Source organism: Peromyscus leucopus, chromosome 18, assembly GCF_004664715.2.
Source record: "Peromyscus leucopus breed LL Stock chromosome 18, UCI_PerLeu_2.1, whole genome shotgun sequence".
NCBI lineage: Eukaryota > Metazoa > Chordata > Mammalia > Rodentia > Cricetidae > Peromyscus > Peromyscus leucopus.
In genome coordinates, this window is record NC_051078.1 from 45,833,835 (window position 1) to 45,855,638 (window position 21,804).

Below are 21,804 nucleotides of genomic sequence, written 5' to 3' on the forward strand. Positions count from 1 at the left end.
CTCTGAGTCCTAAATAACTCATCTTTCAGGAGAAAAGTCACCTACAGGGTGATTTGTGAAACACAGATGAAATCATGTGTTTCCAGAAACATGCCCTTTCTCTTTGCTGCGCCCTTCTTACCCATTGTCAGAAGCTGTGGAAAATACACCAGGATGCTGGAAGAGGCACATCGTTTCTCTTTGTGTGTTGTGTGGCCTGAAAGACCTTGACAGTCATTAGGACCTGATGGTTGTTGATTGTAACCAACAATTGCCTAAAAGTGGCAGAAGCAGCAGGGTTTCCAGACACCATGCTGAGTCTGAATATGATGGGTAGAGCTTGTAAGGCCTGGATCAGCCTTATTTATGGACTTGAATTGCCACAGAGGTTCTCCTGCCCATGAATCTTTCCCTCTTCCCTTTAGTGTCACAAGCTTTCAAAGCCCTTGCACTGTGGTGGCCCAAAAGGATCTTAGAAGCTGGGCTTTGTTTCTCAGACGCCAACTTCTATGGACCTTTTTTATCTTTAAAGGGAAACAACTACAGATTTAAAGAAGTCAATGCAGTTCCCTTATTGTCTGCCAGGACTGCTGTTAGCAGTAATAAATGTCAGCTCCCTACAGTCAAAGGCTTCTGGATCTTGGTTCTGTAAGGAAGTCACCTTCATCAGGACCTTGCACAGTCTCTCCATCAGTGCACGTCATTAGCATCATCTTCTTGCTGCCTTTAAAACTTACACTGTGTAGATATCTGAGGACACAGTTTCATGCTTCTTTTTATTTTGTTTTTTGTTGTTGTTTGTTTGTTTGTTTTTTCAAGACAGGGTTTCTCTGTGTAGCTTTGCGTCTTTCCTGGGACTCACTTGGTATCCCAGGCTGGCCTCAAACACGCAGAGATCCACCTGGCTCTGCCTCCGGAGTACTGGGATTAAAGGCGTGCGCCACCACCTCCTGGCTCATGCTACTTTTTAAAGAGTGCTTCTCCTGGATTTTGTTTACTGTTGCTGATTGCCAGACCATGGGTGACCTTCAGACAAACTTTATCTCTGCCACTTCTTCCTAAGGTTATCATTGTGTAGAGTTTTCTCTTGACTTAGTAATTAGTGGGAGTGATGAGGGGTCAGGAGTACACAGAGTTCCACATAACGTTAGTTCTCAGGTGTCTGAATTCTGTTTGTGAAGCACACTGGATGGGCATTTTGTTTGTTTCCATGGCGATACGTCATTTGTTTGTAGCCATGACTGCTGAAAGGCTGACCGGTGCTAACGCTGATTCCGTCCTTGGAGCTGAGGCTCTCTTGACAATCCTGACTGAGTCATGGCCTGTGTCTCAGTGACCCAGTAGGGAGGGTTTAGTCTTTTGCAGGAAGGCTTTGGCAGCGCGCATGCCTTCTGCACATGGCGTCTTTCATCATTGCTTGGCATGACTTTGTTCCACAGCCTAGGTGTGCCTGGAGGGGCCACGCAGTCTGTTTAGATCCATTTTAAGCCATCTAGGGCTATTAGGCAATTTAAAAACTACTATTTAGATTCCACACCAGGACGACCTAAATGGCAACCAAATGAGGAGCGAAGAAGGATTTCTTTCCCGTTATTATTATAAAACTCTTGAGTAGGTGATCACTTTTTAGTCTTTTTTTTACTTGGAAATTACTGATGTAAAATTGCTAGAATAAGCCAAGTGGCCTCTGATTTAATGGTTAAGATGTTAACATGTCTAGTTTCTGTTCCTTTTTTTAAAACATTAAAACTGGTCACTTTTTGAACTGCTAACCTTTGAATCATAAGAGGCTACTTTACTGAATTTTTAAATTGACATTTATCTTTAGCAGCTGCTTGGCTAAATGCTTTATATCAAATTAGAGATAAAAGGACTACAAAAATTAACAAAACATGTGATTTGAGTCTTGAAATTTTATTTGTAAAGGAAAAGTTTGAAGCCACTTTTGGTAGAACCTGCCTATAATCCCAGCACTGGGAAAGCTGAGGAAGGAGGATTAACAGTCAAGGCCAGTTTGTCTCAAAAATAAAATTCTTTGTTCAAATAGTGGACTTAATTCCTAAAGTTGTTAATTTGCTCTCTGAGCTGTCTTGAAACCATCACGCTGTTGTGTGGCTTTTCCTGGGAAGACATGCACAAACATGGTTTCACCTCAGATGGGGTTCCAGCATCTGACCAGTGAAATGATTCTGTGCTATTGAGCTTGATGGAACAGTGGGTTGCTTGGGGTTGCTTGTGGGATGTGGTGAAGAGCTCCTGACAGGAGCGTGGATGACTCGAGCCAGCACATCTTCGGAGCCCCTACTCAGCGGTGGTAACTTCCAGGGAAGAGTCCCTCTCCCCTGCAGTTTGTTCAGAGCTTACGTAACTTTGGAGAAGGACTGCCTGAATTTTATAACTTTTTTGTTTTGCTATATTTTGTTTTTGAGACAAGGTCTCACCGTGTAGCCCTGGCTAGTCTGAAATTTGGTATGTGGACCAGGCCAGCCTTCCATCTGCCTCTGCCTCCTAAGCATTGGGATTAAAGGCATGTACCACCACACATCTGGTTAAGTCCTAAAGCTTTCTGTGCTTTCTGAGTCCTGTAAGGTACAGCAGCTTCCTGAGTCACCTAAGTTTCCTCAGTTTCCTGAGCTTTATGAGCCTCCCTCTTCCCTTCAGAAGGGGATATGTAAATTCAGAAAAAGCTACAAAAACACGTCTTTGTTCTATTGGTCAGAAATTTGGGAGTTATTTGGCTGGGTGGTTCTGGCTCAGGGTCTTTCTGTTATCAGTCTATCTGTTGCCACCTGATGCTAAGCAACTACCAACATGGTAAAGGCTATGAGGTTGTTTTTGTTTTTTTTTCCAACCTCTCAACCTTCTCACATTCTTCGTGGGTACCCTCATAATTTGGCAGCAGGAGCAAACAGGAGACTACAGTGCCTGTAAAGAAAACAAGCCACCAAAAGCTGAGTAGGTCATTTCTTCCCAGAGGGGAGACACCAAGTTGACTCTGTGCTCAGAGGAGTTGGTGCTACGAGTTTGGGGGATATTTTCAAACTCCCTTCAGTTGGTATAAAAGGGACATATATCAGCTATGTAGCATCCCCTGGGTCTTCAGAATTTTCCAGGTCAAATGAGTCATTGTAGGACTTTGAAGAGGTAGGTTCCATTGGTACTGTAGTAGAAGGAAGTGGATGGTGCTGCAGCAGAAGGAAGTGGATGATGCTGCAGCAGAAGGAAGTAGATGATGATGCTGCAGCAGAAGGAAGTTGATGATGCTGCTGCAGCAGAAGGAAGTGGATGGTGCTGCAGCAGAAGGAAGTAGATGATGCTGCAGTAGAAGGAAGTGGATGATGGTGCTGCAGCAGAAGGAAGTGGATGATGCAGCAGAAGGAAGTGGATGGTGCTGCAGCAGAAGGAAGTAGATGATGCTGCAGTAGAAGGAAGTAGATGATGGTGCTGCAGCAGAAGGAAGTGGATGGTGCTGCAGCAGAAGGAAGTGGATGATGATGCTGCAGCAGAAGGAAGTGGATGATGATGCTGCAGCAGAAGGAAGTGGATGTTGCTGCAGTAGAAGGAAGTGGATGATGATGCTGCAGCAGAAGGAAGTGGATGATGATGCAGCAGAAGGAAGTAGATGATGCTGCAGTAGAAGGAAGTAGATGATGGTGCTGCAGCAGAAGGAAGTGGATGATGATGCTGCAGCAGAAGGAAGTGGATGATGATGCTGTAGTAGAAGGAAGTGGATGATGATGCTGCAGCAGAAGGAAGTGGATGATGATGCTGCAGCAGAAGGAAGTGGATGGTGCTGCAGCAGAAGGAAGTGGATGATGATGCTTCAGCAGAAGGAAGTGGATGATGATGCTGCAGCAGAAGGAAGTGGATGATGATGCTGCAGAAGGAAGTAGATGATGATGCTGCAGCAGAAGGAAGTGGATGATGCTGCTGCAGCAGAAGGAAGTGGATGATGATGCTGCAGCAGAAGGAAGTGGATGATGCAGCAGAAGGAAGTGGATGATGCTGCAGCAGAAGGAAGTGGATGATGCTGCAGCAGAAGGAAGTGGATGATGATGCTGCAGAAGGAAGTGGATGATGATGCTGCAGCAGAAGGAAGTGGATGATGATGCTGCAGCAGAAGGAAGTGGATGATGCTGCTGCAGCAGAAGGAAGTGGATGATGATGCTGCAGCAGAAGGAAGTGGATGATGCAGCAGAAGGAAGTGGATGATGCTGCAGCAGAAGGAAGTGGATGATGCTGCAGCAGAAGGAAGTAGATGGCAGCAATAGAGTTGGCATTATCCCGGAAGAACACTGAGGACCTGAGGTTTCTAGATAGATGCCTCTCAGTGATTCATAGGACAATACCCTTGGAGTTCTGCATTGGAACTGGGAACTCCATTTGCTTCTCTTTTGTGTGGAAGAGAACTGAGAAGAAAATGGCAAGGTTGACTGGACAGTTATCCAGTCTTTGGTTTGGTCTTCTCTCAAAGCAGGAGACATTTTGGTGTAAACATGACTTTCCCCGACTTTTAAGAAGCAGGTCATTACCACACCAGGAGAGGGCTAGTGGGATTACGCTGTGTCTCTTCACATGGCAGCATTCTGGCCAAGTGTCTGAGGAAGTGAGTGAGCACAGGACCACCCACTGCCACCTTGCAGCACTTAAGGTTCCTAGTCGGGCACACTCATTTTCCGCAATGTTCACTTCTGGCTTGCTATACCATTGGGGGTGTTGCTTTAGTTTGCTGTTGTTACTGTGACCAGGCCTCCCCACTGGACTTCCCAGCCTCATTTCTTCAGAGTGAAACTTAGAATATTTTTAAAAATTGGGATGGTTGTACACATGCAGAAATGCTTGAGGGTGTTTGTTTTCCTCTTCCTAATGACAACTTCTATTTCAGGTTCTCGTGCAGCTCGGGCTGCCAATGCCAGATGGCACCGTTTCTGAGAGAAGAGCTGGCTTTTGCTTGGAAGTAATACCCACAAACAATGCCAGATTAGCATAAGCAAATGTCAGTGAGTGAGCACAAAGCCAACACTCTCCGTCTTTTCTTCTCTTTCTAGGCCATGGGTGTCGAGAGTGACCAGGAAATTGTGCAGATGATTGGAACAGAGGAGCACGTGATGGCTGCGTTTGGGCCCAGCTTGGAGGAGTGCCAGAAAGCTCAGATTTTCACACAGATGCAGGTGTGGCTTTCATGGTGTCCCTTGCTGTGGATTGAGTCTTCAGTGCTGTTCATCTCAATAAGCCACCATTGCAGTGACGTGGGGTAGGGTAGGGGGTAGAGGAGAAGAGCAGCACAGATGTTCCTTTGACCCGCTTCCGGAAACTGGAGGAAGGAGTTGCTGTGCCAGTCATCAGAAGAGGGCTTCTTCGTGGAGAGGAGGCTTCTCTTGTGCTTCAATAACGGCACCATCTGCCCTGTTTGTCCAAGGGATGGTGCACTGTAAAACCCCGGCAGTTCCCGCCTGAGACTTGCCTGCTTTCATTTTCTCTTTGATAGTCTTTTGGTGGTGGTGTGGGGTGGGTTGCTATGATAAACCACCATGACTAAAAGCAGCTAAAGGAAGAGTTCATTCTGGCTTGCACTTCCAGAGGGATAGCATCCATGGTGGTAGCGAAAGCATGGTAGCAGGAAGCAGGGGCAGGAAGCTAGCCAGTCACATTTTCATCGACACGAAGTAGGGAGAAAGCAGGAATTGGGGCAAGGTCACTCTCACATCGCACCCCCAGTGACATACTTCCTTCAACATAGCTCTACCTCTTGAAGGTTCCATGACCACCAACTGGGGACCGAGTGTTCAACCCATGAGCTATGGAAGACATTTCTCATTTAACACAACAGGAACCCAAACCAGGGCTTTGTGTACGTAGCTGGTACTCTACCAATGAACTGTGTCCTTAGCTCTTAATGTCTGTTCGTTCCCAACTTCCAATTTATCTATTCAGTCCTTATCCCATTTTCTGAATTCCCAATTACTTCAGTATCAAGAAAGGTCCAGGAATAGTTCCTTTTATTCCCCCAGGATCTTCACTAGCCTCAGGTACAGCTGGTTAGAACCTTGGAATCTAAGGATAAGATTCAAAGATGATGTTAGGGAACCCTATGTGTGTAATCATGATTTTAAAAAAATAATTATAATTCCTTTTTCATGTGGGAGAGTCCTCATAGTACTTGGGCTTTTTAGTATGATATTCACAAGGTGTTTTGCTAACTGAGTCTATGTGGCATTTCTTATGCCCTCTGGGAGCTAGGGATGCCCTTCTATTGAACTAGATTAGATGGTTTGAATTTGTCCATACGTACATCATCTAGCCTGTGAGATACTTACAGGAAAATATAAATCCTGAGTTTCTTTCTTCTGGCCACCCTTGATGCATGTAGAGAGAACATTCCCATTTACTGTCTGTTTATGTGTTCTGAAATCAAATCAGCCTGGATGGATCTTAGATGAAGTCGTGCACTTAGGAATGGTGATGTCATACTTAAGTGTGTGTATCCAAAGCACGTCACTGGGGACCGCTCCTGACTGCTTTACTCGTTCTCTGTGGTGAGTGGAAATTGACTCAAATAATTGGGCGAATAATATCAGGAAATAGTATGTTGTTTAGGAAGTACTCATTTTGGCCTTTCTTGAAAGTGAAATACTTGATACGCATGAATCTTCATTAAAAAAATCAAGGAATCATGTCCAGGGATCTAAGAACATAGAGAGGAAACATTGAGAAATGAACAGGAAGTAGAAAATGAACACTGTCCTGTGAACAGGAATATAGGCTCAGTTTTGGGAGATTTGCTGTCTGTCTCTGACAAGAGTGTTCTAATGGTAACAGGGCTCTGGTAGTCTCCTTCCTCCACATTTTAACCATCGTTGGTCAGACAGACGGCCCTCAGTGTTGTAGAGCTGTGTCAGCAAGGCCACGGTGGGTTGGAAACTCACATTCCCATCTGTTAGTAGATGCTCACGGAAACTTCTCAGCTAACTCAATTAAATTCGGTCACAGAAAAGATGGAAGAGAGATATAATTAGTTAACTTCAGAAAGAGAAATGTTTTGTCTCCCTGAACAGAAAGTAAGGATTTGCAAGTGCTTACAGTCTGCATGCTAGGTTAATAATAATCCAAAATGTTTATTACATTGAAGATGCAGCATTGGTTATGAAAGCATGAGTGTTCTCTCCTGTTGTGAATGAGGACAGAGAAAGTGCACTTCATTGTGGAATAGTGTTGTGTGACAAAACTCTTCCTGGGGAGACACAACACATAAGTCTACTCACCCCAGAGAGGGATCTCGGGACTGACCAAGGTTTGGGCACCGCCAAAGTCCAACCTGGTGAACCATTGAGTTTTATTGGAAGAGTATGGGTGAGGACTCACTTACAGGAGCAGAGGTGACTCAGACAGCTGTATCATCAGAGCCCACCTCAGCATGGGGACAGCTCACAGAAGCTGGGAACCCGGAGCACAGCACAGCCTGCAAGGCAGCTCAACAGGTTGGAGAGTGTCCTTTCCTGACCCGGGTCTAAAACTCTTCCAGGCAGCTTGGCTGGTTTCTGTCTTCTTCGAAGCTTTTTTTCCCCTCTCTCTCAGTCTCTTTTGAGTTCCATTTGTCTGAGAGGATCTCTCAGCTTCGTTTGGCAGGGAGGGCCTAGTGAATATACTTAGTTTCAGGGACTTCCTGAAGCTATCTTGAGTTGTTTAGCTTCCTGCTCAAGAATCTCTTTTGTGAGATGGAATATTTCAATTTTGGAGGAAACTGTTACACCACAAATAGCCCTTTTGAAGATGTGATGCTTCAGTGAATTAAATGAAGGAGTGTTGTTGTTTGTTTTTATGCCTGTTTTTTGCCTCCATCATTTCCTCTGTTCTACAGCCTTAGCTGTTTATTGTTTATGTGTTTTTCATCATTGTCAAGGGCTCTGGTTCTTTCCTTTTGGGAGATGTTGCTAGGAATAATATTTTGGCCATCCTTGACAGGCTGTTTCTGCAGCCCTCACACTGTGAGGAAGTGGCATCGTTGGGTCCCCAGAGAAGAGACAACAGTGTGACATCAGAAGGGAGTCCCCTCTCCTTGTGTCCCTCTCATTTTTTTCCTCAAAGTGAGGAATCCTGCACCCTCTCAAGGAGAAAGCTGTAATGGCTGTCTCAGTCTAGGGAACATTAAGCTGCCTCCTTGCTCTTGTCTCCCGCCAAGTGGGCTTGCTCCAGTCAGTTAGTTCCCTTGTTGTTACTCACTGAGAGTTACTGTGTGAGTGCTTCAGGGTCTGCCTCTGTCTAATCTGTGACTTCACAGTGTTTCCTCCCCCACGGGTTTCCTTCTGCCCTCCAGTTCTCACCCCCACCCCACGACCCCCCCACCCTACCCTCTGGTATTATGATGATTTTATCTCATTTGTTCCTGAGCTTTATGTATGGAATTGGCTGTGTATGATGTGTCTAACTTTTGCTAAGCACGCTGTCTGAGATTTCCCAAGGTTTTTTGGTTGTTGTTTGTGTTCCTTTCATGTTGTTTCTCCATGGAGTCTGCCTTCTTTATTTTTTACTAATGTTCTACTGTATAACTGAACCAGTTTTCCCTTTTGTATTGATGTTCATTTGGATCTTCTTTTGCTTTTATGAACTGTGCCACCACTGACAAATCTTTGTATGGCAATTTTATTCTTTTGGGTAAATACATAGGAGTCGAGTTACTGGGCCAGAGAACAGTGCATATTTAACTTTTATAAAGTTGAAACTTTTCCAATCCCCAAATGATCATTCTATTTTGTATTACTGGCCACAGTGTACTAGACTGATTGCTTCTTGTTCTCACAGTATTTGGTGGTGTGTCTTTTTAATTTTAGATGTTTTAACAGGTGTGTAGCATTATCTTATTATAGCCTTAATATTCATTTTTGATGGCAAATTATGTTACGTGCTTTTCATGTGTGAATCAGCCACTGATTTTCTTTTGAGGGGTTTGGACTGTTTATTTGTTCACTGTCTGCATTTTTATTAATGAGTTTCAGAATCCTTTTAAAAATGAAGTCTGAGTCAGGCATGGTGGCACATGTCTTTAACCCCAGCACTTGAGCTCTGTGAGTTCAAGGACAGCCTGGTCTACAGAGTGAGTTCCAGGATAGCCATGGCTACACAGAGAAACCCTGTCTCAAAAAAACAAAAGCCAACAGAAAAGTCTGGATATAAATCCTGTGTCCAGCTTCTATATTGTAAACACTGCCAGTTCTTTCGTTGCTTCTCTGGTCTTTTTCTTTCACAGTGCTGTTTACTTTTGAAAAAACCAAGTTATCAAAAAAGTTGTGTTTTGTCTTTTACAATCACTACCTCTGTATCCTGGAGGTCTTTGCCTACTCCACATTAGATTATTTTCTGTGTCTTTTTTTCTAGAAGTCATACAGTTTTAATTTCCACATTAGTTATAAAGTCCTTTTTTGTTTTTGTTTGTTTTTCAAGACTAGGTAGCTCTGGATGTCCTAGAACTCACTGTGTAGACCAGGCTGGCCTCAAACTCAGAGATCCTCCTGCCTCTGCCTTCTGAGTGCTGGCGGCATTAAAGCCGTGTGCAGGTGTGAAGTCTTCCCTCGGATTAGTTTTTCCTCTTGGCGTGATCCAGAGGCCCGGGCTCCTTGCTCATGTTTGGGTCCCGAGTTGTGTTTCTCCACTAGGTACTCAAAGGACAGTTTCTTTCTCCATGACTTGTTTTGACTCTTTTGTGTGAGGTTGTTAGGAGGCTTGTGGTTTCTTTCTGTTTCTTTCCGTCTGTTCCTCTCCATGCCACTGTTAACATCTTTCTCATTCCTGAGGTTTTGTTCCTTTGTTTTTTGAGACAGGTCTCTCAAAGTAGCCCTGGCTGGCCTTGAACTCACATGTAGCCCTGGCTGGCCTTGAACTGATAGAGATCCACCAGCTTCTGCCTCCCAAGGCTTGAGATTGAAGGCCGTGATATCAGTGCCTGGCTACTGTGCCTTTGTAGTTGAAGTCATGATCTTTTCAGCTACCCAAGCCCTTTGCATAGCCATGTAAATTATAGAACCTACGACTTTAGAATCAACCAATTTGGAGTTGTTTAAAGCCCGCTGGGAATAAAATGATCTATTACTAATTTATTGGTTAATTTGGAAAGAATTTAAACTGTACATCATGTTATTAAGTCATCTAGTTCATGACATTCATCCTGCATTTATTTGAGTTTGTTTTTTTCTGTAGCTCTTAGATCTTGGCATGGTTTGTTTTCTTGTTTTGTTTTGTTTTGTTTTAATGGGAACTACAACATCCCACAGTGATATTCTGAATGAAGAATTGATGGCTGCTTTATACACACACAAACACATTTTTATCTATTTCTCAATTCCCTATAAATAGTTATGTGTCAATTTTATAGGAATAAGACAATTTAAAAATGGAAAGGGAGCCAGTGTGTTGGGTAGGCCGTGTGCTGTAGTATTTGTTACTGATTCATGATGTTGTCTTTGTTCCCAGTGCGGCAATCTGTGTAACCAGGTCCTTGACTTCTTTGCTTTGTAACAGCACATCAGCACCGATGGTCCCAGTGATGTAATCAAACCCTGATTTGTTTTTGTAGGCGTTAAAATATATAGGGAATAAAGTAAGAAGACAAAGAATGTGGGGAGGTGGACCAAAGAAAACAAAAATAGAAGAAGCAAGAGAACTCCTGGCTTCTACCATTCTGACCCATGTACCTGTGAGTAATCGCCAGTTCTGAATGATGTTTGTGAGACCCACGACTTCCTCCCAAAGACTTTGGAATGCGGCGTACACTGTTAGTGTGTCCCCAAGAGCTAATACTAAGAGGACTGCATTGCCCCATTGGGACTCAGCTCCCATTATCAGCAGTCAGTGTTGCCTGGGGCTGAGTCATCCCCATGACTTTGGATTCCAGAGTTTCTAGCTTCCATCACTTAAGGGAAGACTCTCTCATCCATAGCTGGGTGGTTTGCTTTGTCCCCTGACTGGTGAGTGAACAGAGAGAAGCTAGAGCCTGCCTGCTGGCCTTGAAGTGGGCCGTGTTTATTTTTTGTCAACGTACCATTGTAGGTCAGCTGTGGTGGCATGTGGGGTATTTCCAGGAGTTGTCCTCTCCTCAGGGAATGTGTGTGCCCTTTTTGTGAAATCAAATCTACCAAGTGCACCATCATGGATGGTCTAATTCCAGGGTCACAAACTGTACCTTCAGGTAATCCGTGGACATGGACTGTCTTTGTAGTGACATTCAGGTTCAGTTTTCTTAAACACTTTCAGCAAATAATCTGTATGTCTGCACTGCTCTGTAGCTTCTGTCTGTATGTCTGTGATCTGATTCAGAGCATTTGAAATTCTTATTGAAGCTGTGTGGAAACTGAGTTTTAAGTTCTTTTGGATGATTGAAAAGAGTTTAAAATTCAAAACCGCAAAAGGGGATAGTGTGACCAGTAAGATGCTGGAGACACAATTGTTCAGATCCTTGGATAGTGTGACCAGTGAGATGCTGGAGACATGATTGTTCAGATCCTGGTTTAGAACTCTGGGTTTCCCTTGCACTAATGTGAATTTTTCTGAACTTAAGTTTCTTCATCAGAATTATGAGGTAACACTACTACCTCCTAAGTCTCTTGTGATGGTTCAGGGTTCAGCTTATATGGAAAGCTCCATTTCCCAGCTCTCCAAGATGGTGTAGTACATTAGGAGCCTGGCTTATCATAACACTGTAATGGCAGAGAGCCTTGTTGACCATGCTGGCTGTTCAAGTCTTTGCTAAATTTGGGTCTTAAAGCATAATTCCTTTGCTCTTTTGCAAAGAGATTGAACTACTATTTTTCAATTTTTTAAATGTTTTTAAATACATATTTCAGTAAAGAATAGAAGAATTAGGAAAAGACTTAGAGTTTTCAAACAGTCTAAGACAGTTTTTTTACATAAATTAAAACTTTGGGGGCAATGCAGGAACATGAGGTATTACCACATAAAGCAATGCCGATTGTTGTTCCTCAGGACACAGGCTCAAGAGCTCTCTGGGCTCACTAACGCCCGGGAGTTTGCTGGAAATAGTGAGACTCTCTCTCCCTAGGCCTATTGATTTGGAGACTAGAGCGAGCCTTAGCATCTGCATTTTGGCAAGTCTTCCAGGAGCTTGTGGCACAGTCACAGACTGGAAAACCTCAACTGTTCAGAGTAGGGTGACATTCAGAGTCTCCGAGTTCTGCTGACAGTTCTGCTCCACCATCCCATGCACATTTTAGAGCTCTTACCCTTTTCAGGTGATTCATGTTAACACCCGCAAGGAACGCCTGAACTGCTATTGGGAGTCTACAAGCCATGCACAGTCATTAGAGTGGAGGGTTCCCACTTTCCATGTGATTGTGGACATTGTCCTGGAAAAATGTGCTCAGACTGAAATCATTGCAGTTTAGGTCTAGGCTTGGGTTTCAAGCATATAGTAGTTAAGAGGGGAGGTCGGTAAAATGAGTTGAAGAACTGTAGAATGTAGCAGGGATTGTTGCTATGATATTCATGTTTACTTCTGCCTCTAGGTCCACCAGTATTTATGTTGTGAAAGGGGAACGTGAACTGGGCTTTGTTGAAAATTAAAAATGTGACTAATAAATTCTTTATTTTTCTCATCGATAAGCAAAACAGCTGTTACTGATTATTAAACAGCCAGAAGAGTTAGATGATGAATGCAACTTACCCAACATTAAGGCCAAGAAAATAAAATGGAACACAGCGTTCTGTAAATACTGAGAATAGAAATCATTTATTTCACATAACGCATAACGAAGAGCTTCAAACCTCAGGGTGAACATGACTGTGCCGTATCACTCATGGGTCTGTGTTCACTAGTCTTAACCCAGAGTTGGAGAGGGTTCTTATCTTGGCCTGTCATGAAGTTGCAAATGGCAGCTGAGACTGGAGTCATCCGACGGCTTCACTGGACTGGGTGTCCACAAGGCTTCCTCACTCACAGCGAAATGCACTCCTTTCCCACTGTGTCCCTGACTTGCCCTCTGATGCCTCGGGATTCAAGACAGTGAACGTGCCGGGGTTGGAGAGACCTGGCTTGGCATCATGTCTGCCATATCTCAGTCAGACTCAGCACAGGCCAGTCCACAGTGGGCAATGACTGAGTGGCACGGAGGACGTAGGAAGCAAAGGTGTTCCAGTCTTCACCTTTGAAGAAAGACTCCCACAGCGGCAGTAAACGCAGAGAGGGAAAGCCTGAATACCTAGTTTATACACTCGCTGGTTTCTTAAAATAGGGGGAACTATAACAATCCATTGCTGTCTTATTTGAATGTAATAACATCGTTTTCTTGAGGCACCTTGATTAAGTAGGTGTACACTGTCACAAAATGTGTCTCCAATGTCTGATTACAGGTTAAGGAATTCAATTTCCGAGCTAAGTGCATCTACACAGCAGTGATGGTGCGAAGGGTGATTCTAGCCCAAGGAGATAATAAAGTCGATGACAGAGACTATTATGGTAACAAGCGACTGGAATTGGCGGGACAGGTACTTTAATTACCTTCATGAAGAATTTTATTTTCTTTGATAAGATTAGGTTTTTTAGTCACTCTAGATATGAATTCTTACAAATCTAATAGAAACTGTGTGTAGTTTGAAGTGTAACTTTTGCATATGACTTAGATTTTTATTACTATTTTTTTCTGTGGAAAGTCTTTTTTCTTTAAATAGCCCTGTAGTGTGTTACCTGTGTTACATATTTTGTTGAGATGTTTTCCCTCGTTCCAATCCTGTAATGGTGGAAGAGAAACATGACTTTAAGTGATATTAACAGTTGTCTTAATTAACAATTAACAACTTAGTTTAATTTCAATTAACAAATATTTCTTAGATACTTCTATGTTCCAGGCTTGCTCCTAGGTGCTGGTGCTGCGTGTACAGGAGGAAGATAGACAGATCAAGGTGTGAGCGTGTGTGCGTGTGCGTGTGCGTGTGTGTACACGAGTGTGCGTGAGACCCAGTGCTCAAGGCATTAGATGCCCTGGAGCTGCAGCCACAGGTGGTTGTAAGCTGTCTTGCATGGGTGCTGGGAACGGAACTCTGTCCTGACCTCTGAGTCGTCTCCCCAGCCCGTCACGTTCTGAAACCATGTGTGAGTGAGTACCTAGGTAGAGGTGGGGTTGCTAGAGTCCTCGGGTCTTGGGTTTGGATTTCATTTGACATGGAGTGGAGAGCCACTATGCAGTTTTAGTCAGGGAGGGACATGAGCTGGGTTTTAGATCGGAGAGAACAGACTTGGAGATGAACAGGCCAAGAATGGGCTGGCCAGAGGCGATAGCAGTGATCCAGATGAGGCTTGTCAGCTGAGAGGAAACCAGCAGATGTTTCCCAACTAAAGTTCATTTTTATTTCGTTTGCGGTAGTGGGGAATGAGAATGAGTTGGTGTGTGCACGTGTGCGTAGTGGAGATCAGAGGACAGCTTGCAGAATGGTTCTCTCCCTCTGCCACGTGTGTTCTGGGGATTGACCAGGCTTGGCAGCCAGTACCTTTACCCACTAAACTACCTGTCTAGCCCCACAACTAAAACAGGAAGTTAGAATTTGGAAGTTAGAACCATTTCTAGCCTTGGGAAGAGTCGGGATTGGGGATGTGGGGAAGCTCTGTTTGGTTAAAGGTGAATGCCTGTTTAGCAGGGGGCTCTTTTTTACCACGTTCAGATTGACCACTCACTCTGCAAGGATTTATGGTATTCCCACTACTAATCCTCATTTTCACCGTTTTTCAATTAAAAAAAATCAAGCTGTTAAGTGAGTCCTTTAAAAAAAAAAAGGGGTTGTGTAGAGGAATATGGAAGGGAATGAGGAGGCTAAAGAGGATATCCTGTTGCTTAAGAAATTAGAATTAAAAAAGGACTCCCACATGCAAGAAAACATAGCTTAATGAACAATGTAAGCACATAAAAGGTATTGTGTTGGCAAGAATGTGTAAAAACAATGGCTGCTAGTTCCCACCGGTGGGATGAGGCAGGGGAGCCATGCTTTGGCTTTAGATAACAGAGTTGTCTCCACTGGCCCAGTGAGCTTTCCCTCAGTCTGACTGTCACCAGAGAGTTGCCCGGCCAGGCGCCAGTAGGTGTTAGCAAAACCTACTGATTTCAGGCTTAATCTTTGCACTTACCTTTTCTTTTTCGGTAATGTGTTCATTATTTGCTGCACGTTACTCTGTTCTTTGTCTGCAAATTTTTTGTTTCTAATGCAGCTTGCTTTGTATGGGCGAGATATGGAATGGCACCAAAATCCAGCACCCTGGAAAGCCAGGGATTTCCATCCTGGGACAAAAGAATGCCGTCTTGACTTCAGAGATTGCCTAATCCCAGCTGTTCTGATAATGTAATTAAGGCTGCCTAATGTCTTTAATTTTGCAACCAGTTTGTGTGAAAAGGAGAATTTGGCACTCTGAAGGCTTAAACACTAAATAGCAATCTCAAGGCGCCTAATTAGAATTCTCTGACATTAAGCTAATTGGTGAAACTGTATTTCAACGGCTTAACTTCTTTATTAATTTTTTTAGCATTTTCATTGAAAATCAATTGATGAGCTGTCAGCACTTTTCCCTGAAATATGATTTGCTTGATGTTGCTTCTGTCTTCAGCGGGAGGAAGTCGAATGTTAGCGCAGCATCCTGCCCTTGTAATCATTTTGCTTCCAACCTGGACTTTGTGGTTCATTGTATGGCTTGGCCTGGCAGCCTCTCATTGCTCTGGTCCTGGACGGCACTACTTCTCCAAAGTTGAAGTTTTAGGAGAGGAGAAATGTATTCCTGTAGCAGTGTTGTTGACGAGGCTGTCCTGTTCATTCGTGTTTAGCACCAGGGACATTTTCTTGTGTCTGAGTCAGGAAGCCACAAAAGATTCAGCTGGAGTCCCAAAAACTTTTTCGTAATTCGAGACAAAGGCAGCTAAGTGTAAGGACTAACTGAAAGAGCGCTGGCTCTGTGGTCTGGTTGAGGGTGCTTGATTCTGTTCAGGCCGCCTGTGCTGGTTCCCTTGTGCTGCCCACAGGAAGTAGCTGGAGCGGCTCGGTCGCCCTCAGCCATCTGCACCTGCTCCCTCCCACTCCCACGGGCTTTCTTCCCAAGAGAGGCTGCTGGGTCTGCCTGTGAGGAAGGATTAAGTTCTCAGGGAGGAAGGTTTCTTTTCAGAACACTTTTGTAAATTCAAGTCCAAGATCCTGGCTGCCTGGTCTGTAGACTTGGTTTTAGTAGAAAAGTAGATGGATGTGTCCAACTTAAGGGGGAAAGGCATTTAAAATGGTCCAACTTAGAAAAATTCTTTTGCTGTTAAGGAAAACTTAGTTGCTTTGAATAATTCTTCGTTCAGAGTCATAAGTCTGCTTTCCCATTATAAACTCAGGAATATAGTCAGCATAAGATTTGGTGAATCTTCAACTTAAATGTTTTCAGTGAATCTCAGAATTCCTCTTTAAGTGAATCATTGAAATGTTTTTGCTAATTGACTTTAATCACAATCCAATATGTTGAACTTTTTTGTTCTATTAATGAAAGGAAAGCTTACATGGGAAATTTGAATATAATTATGGAGATTGGTGTTTATAAAAGCTACTATATTTATTGTTGAAGTATGCCAGCTCCCCCTTGTAGTATAATAGCTACTTAGTGTTTCCTCTCTGTGAACTTCACATTACTAGTGTTTTAGTAATTTGCTGTGGCACATGCTTGCCATAAGCAGTGGGTTCCTTTTCTTAGACCTCACAGTTTTGTGGGTCAGGCATTCAGGTGGAACTGGGCTGTTTGCCTGTGGTGCTGGTGGAGGTCAGCCATTGGTCATCTAGTGGATGGCTACAGGAAGGGCTGCAGGGCAAGGTCCAGTGAGGATGTGACTTCAGATGGCTCCACACTCTGAGTGCAGGTTCTCTTGGACAAGACAGAAACTCCATGTCCTAAGGTCTAGATGCACAGGCCACACTGTCGTTAATGCTTCCCCGTGGGTCACAAGCCCTGTCCTCCGTATTTTAGGTGCTAGGGGCACATGCCCTGCACCTATTCTTTTTGTAGTTCAGGGGATAGCCGGAGGTTGAGCCAAGTTTATTTATATAATTTGGGGTTTCTCCCTGTGGCTATCTCCCTTCTGAGAATTCTCCTTACTTCCCAGCTGTTTGTATTTCTTAGCTGGGGTTGCTTTTTCTCTGGTTCTTCATCCAGGAAAACCGAGAGAGGAAGTGTGTAGGGGTGCTGGGTCAGTGGGGAGCTTTTGCATTTTGGTTTCCCATTTAGACCTATCTCCCTCACAGTTCAGCTACTAGGTAAAAAGTCTGAAAAACAAGCAATGAAGCCGTTGCTGAATATCTTCCAGGTTTTGCCTGACAGTGCCTTCAGAGCTGGTGGTGCTTTGTTCAGACAGTCATCTGCGGACAAACCCACCCACTAGGTGCTGTACTAGTTAGTCACCCTCTAGTTCTGCAGACACCACTTAAACGGTTCCTTCGCTCCCAGGTCTACCGTGACCAAACTTGTTATTGTATGGAGTTCTAGGATAAATTAAAAATATGTCACACAGATGTGTGTGATGAAGGGTACAGATAAAATGAACACTAAGAGCCACTCCTCAACGGAGTCTGCCATCAGTGCCATTCCGTTTTCCTGCTGTCCATTTCCCTCTCTGCTCTTAGAGATGTTTGCATTTATTATTGTCTTCATTTTTTCAAGACAAGGTTTCACTGTATAATAGTGGCTTTGGCTGTCCTGGAACTCACTCTGTAGACCAGGCTAGCTTCAAACTCACAGAGATCCACCTGCCTCTGCCTCCTGAATGCTGGGATTAAAGGCGTGCGCCACCACCTCCCAGCAGATTTTTGTTCATATTAATTTTAATTATGCCTATGTGGTGAGTATATACACATAAGCACAGATGCCCGTGGAGACCAGAGGTGTTAGATTCCGCCTGAAGCTGGAGTTCCAGGAGATTGTGAGCTGCTGGCAGTGGGTGCTGGGACTCGGGTTCCCTAGAAGAGTAGCACACTGCTCTTAACTGTTGGGCCTTGCCTCTAGCCCTGATAGCAAATGTAAACCTTTTATTACACAATATGTTTTGTTTATTTTGAGTTCATAAAATAAATTTGTATCATACAATTCATCTATAATTTTTCTAGTCAGTGTTATTTTTAAGATTCAACAGTATTGTGTATCACCATAGTGCATTTTTATTTCTGTATCATAATCCATTGCATGTGGATACCATGAAATATAAATATTGCTCTGCCCAGTCTGCTAGTCAAGAGCTTTGCATGCTTTCCTTTTTTTTATCCTCACCTTATTCTCCACATTTCCTGGTTCCTATAGTGTTTACAGCAGAGGACTGCTTTCATGGAAGCAGGTTGCCTGTGTCCGTGCTGTCTTGTAGATGAATCCCTGAATCTCCATCTGTGACTCCTTGTCCAACTTTGTTTTTGTCTCTGCAGGTTCAAGGTGACGTCTTCTGTGACGATTAAGCTCTTCATCTGTTGACCAGTATTATTTCCTCTGCTTTGAAATATCTTGTTTGCATACTTAGTAATTTCAAGGAGACGTTTTGCATGTTTTAGGTCCTGTTTTAATCAGTTATGTATGCTGTAGCTATCCTCTCCTACCTACATCCCTTTTTTAACTTCATGATACCTTTTAGCAAGTATCAATTTGTGACCAGCTTTGCTAACTCTTTTTCAGTATTTTGAGCTTTTTGTTTTTGAAACTTAGATCTGTTGGTGGTGTTATTTTACTCTTTTTGGGGGGCCCGTCACCCCGCTACCAAATAAATCACACACAGATGCTTAGTCTTAATTATAATGCCCGGTCTTTTCTTGGCTTAGTTTATAGCCACCTTTACTTAACTTTAAATTATCCCATCTATCTTTTGCCTCTGGGCTTTTCCTTTTCTCTTCATGTTTACCTTTCTTTGTTTCTTACTCCGTGGCTTGCTGTGTAGTTGGGTGTCTGGCCCCTGGAGCCCTCCTCCTTCTCTGGCTGCTTCCTTTTCAATTCCCTCTTCCCAGATTTCTCCTATTTATTCTCTCTGCCTGCCAGCCATGCCTATCCTTTCAATAGCCTTGCTATTGGCTGTTTAGATCTTTATTAGACCATCAGGTGTTTTACACAGGCACAGGAACACAGCTTCACAGAGTTAAACAAATGCAACATAAACAAAAGTAATACACCTTAAAATAATATTCTACTACATAGATTTTTGGTATTTGTTCTCCAGACAGTTTTGAATGGTGTAAAGAACCCCATTTCAGGGCTGGAGATTTATCTTAGTTGGTAGAGTGTCTGTCTAGCATGCCCATAGTCCTGGGTTCAGTCCCCAGGCCCACACAAACACAGTGTGGTGGTGCATTGTATATAATCCCAGGACTCGGGGGTTGGAGGCAGGATGCTCAGAAGGTCAAGGCCTGGGCTGGAGAGATGGCTCAGAGGTAACAAGCATCAGCTGCTCCTTCAGAGGACTCAGGTTTGATCCCCAGAACCCATGTGGTGGCTCACAAATGTCTTTTTGTAAGTCCAGTCCCAGGGGATCTAACACTCTCTTCCGGCTTCCATGGGTACCAGGCATTCATGTGGTATAGGAACACATGTGCAGACAAAACACCACATGTAAATAAATTTTTATAAGTTTAAATTCATACATATTACATGATGCCAGTCTGGTGTGACACCTTCAAATAGAAAGGAGGAGGAGGAAGGATCGAATTTCATTTTTTTTTTTTTCCAGATGGGTATTGGTGAAATTTTAAAGCCACTCCACATAGTTAAAAGGAAGATTTATTTAGTGGGTGACTTACAAATGAAGGGATAGGTAGATTGCGGGGGTCTGGGGAAGGTGTATCGCAGTCCAGCGGTGTTCTCTGGAGCTCTGCTCAGTCATCCTCTAGGGTCCAGGGACAGAGAGAGCATGTGCCCATCCAGGTCTCGGGTCTCCAGGTGCCTCCCCTGGCCCTGCTTTGTAGTCATGACAGTTGCCAGAGTCTCAATGGGGGTTGGAACTTCCAGATCCAAGCTGGAATGGCTACCCACTACAGATGGGAAACGTGTTGTCCCAGAGCCATTTGTTACATGATCAAAGTAAAACTTTCCTGTCAATCAAAACTGCCCCTCTGTGATGTGATGGTTGTGTGTGGGTCTATCTCAAGGCTGTGTTCTAGCCTTCCGTCTTTGCCTGTGCATCTGTTACCTTTTCAAAAGGCCTGGACTACTTTAGGGTTTTAGATTTTTCCTTCTAAATCTTAGAACTAGTCTGCTAATTTTCATAAAATTATTCTAGGGATTTTCATTAGAATTACAGATAAAATTTTGAGAAAACTTGTAATCTTCCTGTCTCGAAAAAAAAACAAAAAACAAACAAACAAACAAAAATTAGTCTTATTCATAAATCTTACTTGTTTCCTTTCATGTCTTCCATTAAAGATTTCTAATCTTCTCCAAGGGATGTCTTTTGCCCTCTTAAAAACAAAAAACAAAACAAAACAAAAAACCTCAAAACTGTATTTCTGGAGCTAGAGAGACGGCTCAGCGGTTAAGGGCGTTTGCCGCCTTCAGAGGACAGGGCTTGCTCTCCAGCCCTGTGCCCTCCAGCCCTGCGCCCTCCAGCCCTGCGCCCTCCAGCCCTGCACCCTTCAGCCCTGCGCCCTCCAGCCCTGTGCCCTCCAGCCCTGTGCCCTCCAGCCCTGCGCCCTCCAGCCCTGCGCCCTCCAGCCCTGTGCCCTCCAGCCCTGCGCCCTCCAGCCCTGCGCCCTCCAGCCCTGCGCCCTCCAGCCCTGCGCCCTCCAGCCCTGTGCCCTCCAGCCCTGCGCCCTCCAGCCCTGCACCCTCCAGCCCTCCAGCCCTGCGCCCTCCAGCCCTGCACCAGCATCTCATGACCACCTGTAACTCCAGCTCCAGAGGAGAGTGCCTCTGCTACACCCCACACCTGCACACACAAACACAAATAAGATATTTTTAAAAGATTTATTTCTGAGTATTATTTCTGGAGAGTTATTTTTAATGAAAAAATCAATATGAAAATCTTCAACTATATAAACGTAGTAAAATCAGCCACCATCTGTTCTTTGGTTATTAGAAGTTCATCTTTTTTTTTTTTTTTTTTTTTTTTTTTTTTTTTTTTTAATGTCCCTTGCTCATAGACTCCCTCCTCTCTCTTGTCGACTGGAGTCCTGGAGCTCAGTTCATCTTGTTCCGTCTGCATCCTCTTGAGCACCCTCCTATCCCTCTAGTTCTCACGGTGGATTGTTTAAACATGCTGCAGCCATCAAATTATTTCAGTATCTCAGGTAGAAAATTACATCATATAGACATAAGACATGTCTATAAATCATTTTCTGACCTAAACTTTTGAAAGAGTAATTTCTTATCATCAAGGATCCAATGAGCTATTGTGTCTCGCTTGTCATAATTGGTTGATTTGAATATTAGATTTCCTTTTGATTGTACGTGTGCATTTCAAGAAAGTGAATATTTTGTTCTAGTGAATGTTTTGTTCTAAGAAATTTCCTGCATTCTAGGTTTGGCTGATGGCTCTGCAGAAAAATAGAACCAGGAAGGGGAAAGAGGAATGAATGAATGAATGAATGAATGAGTTACAGCAGTGGCTGATATGGCTATAAAGGAAGTCCTATGATATGCTGTGTGCCAGCTGGAGAGCCAGAGAAGTCAGTGTGTGGTTTGTCTCCTATCCAAAGAGCTGAACACAGCCGAGCCGGTGATAGATATCGAAGCCTAAAGCTGAAGGCCTGAGAACCTGGGGTCCACCGTTGCCATTCCTGGAGCCTTGCATGGGGTACAGGAGCTGGGGCTCAGGGACATGTGCCTTGGCTCTGCCTTTCTGCTCCATTTGA

General features: G+C 43.8%; 1 protein-coding gene across 1 annotated transcript in view; it reads left to right on the top strand.

The window, feature by feature from the left end:
* Positions 1–21,804, top strand: part of Polr3b (RNA polymerase III subunit B) — a 115,231-nt gene that overhangs the window by 22,641 nt on the left and 70,786 nt on the right. The window contains exons 10-12 of the mRNA XM_028883626.2: positions 5,028–5,150; positions 10,547–10,666; positions 13,336–13,470. Of these exons, the coding sequence (XP_028739459.1) occupies positions 5,028–5,150; positions 10,547–10,666; positions 13,336–13,470 (378 nt within the window). The remainder of the gene's footprint in view (positions 1–5,027; positions 5,151–10,546; positions 10,667–13,335; positions 13,471–21,804) is intronic.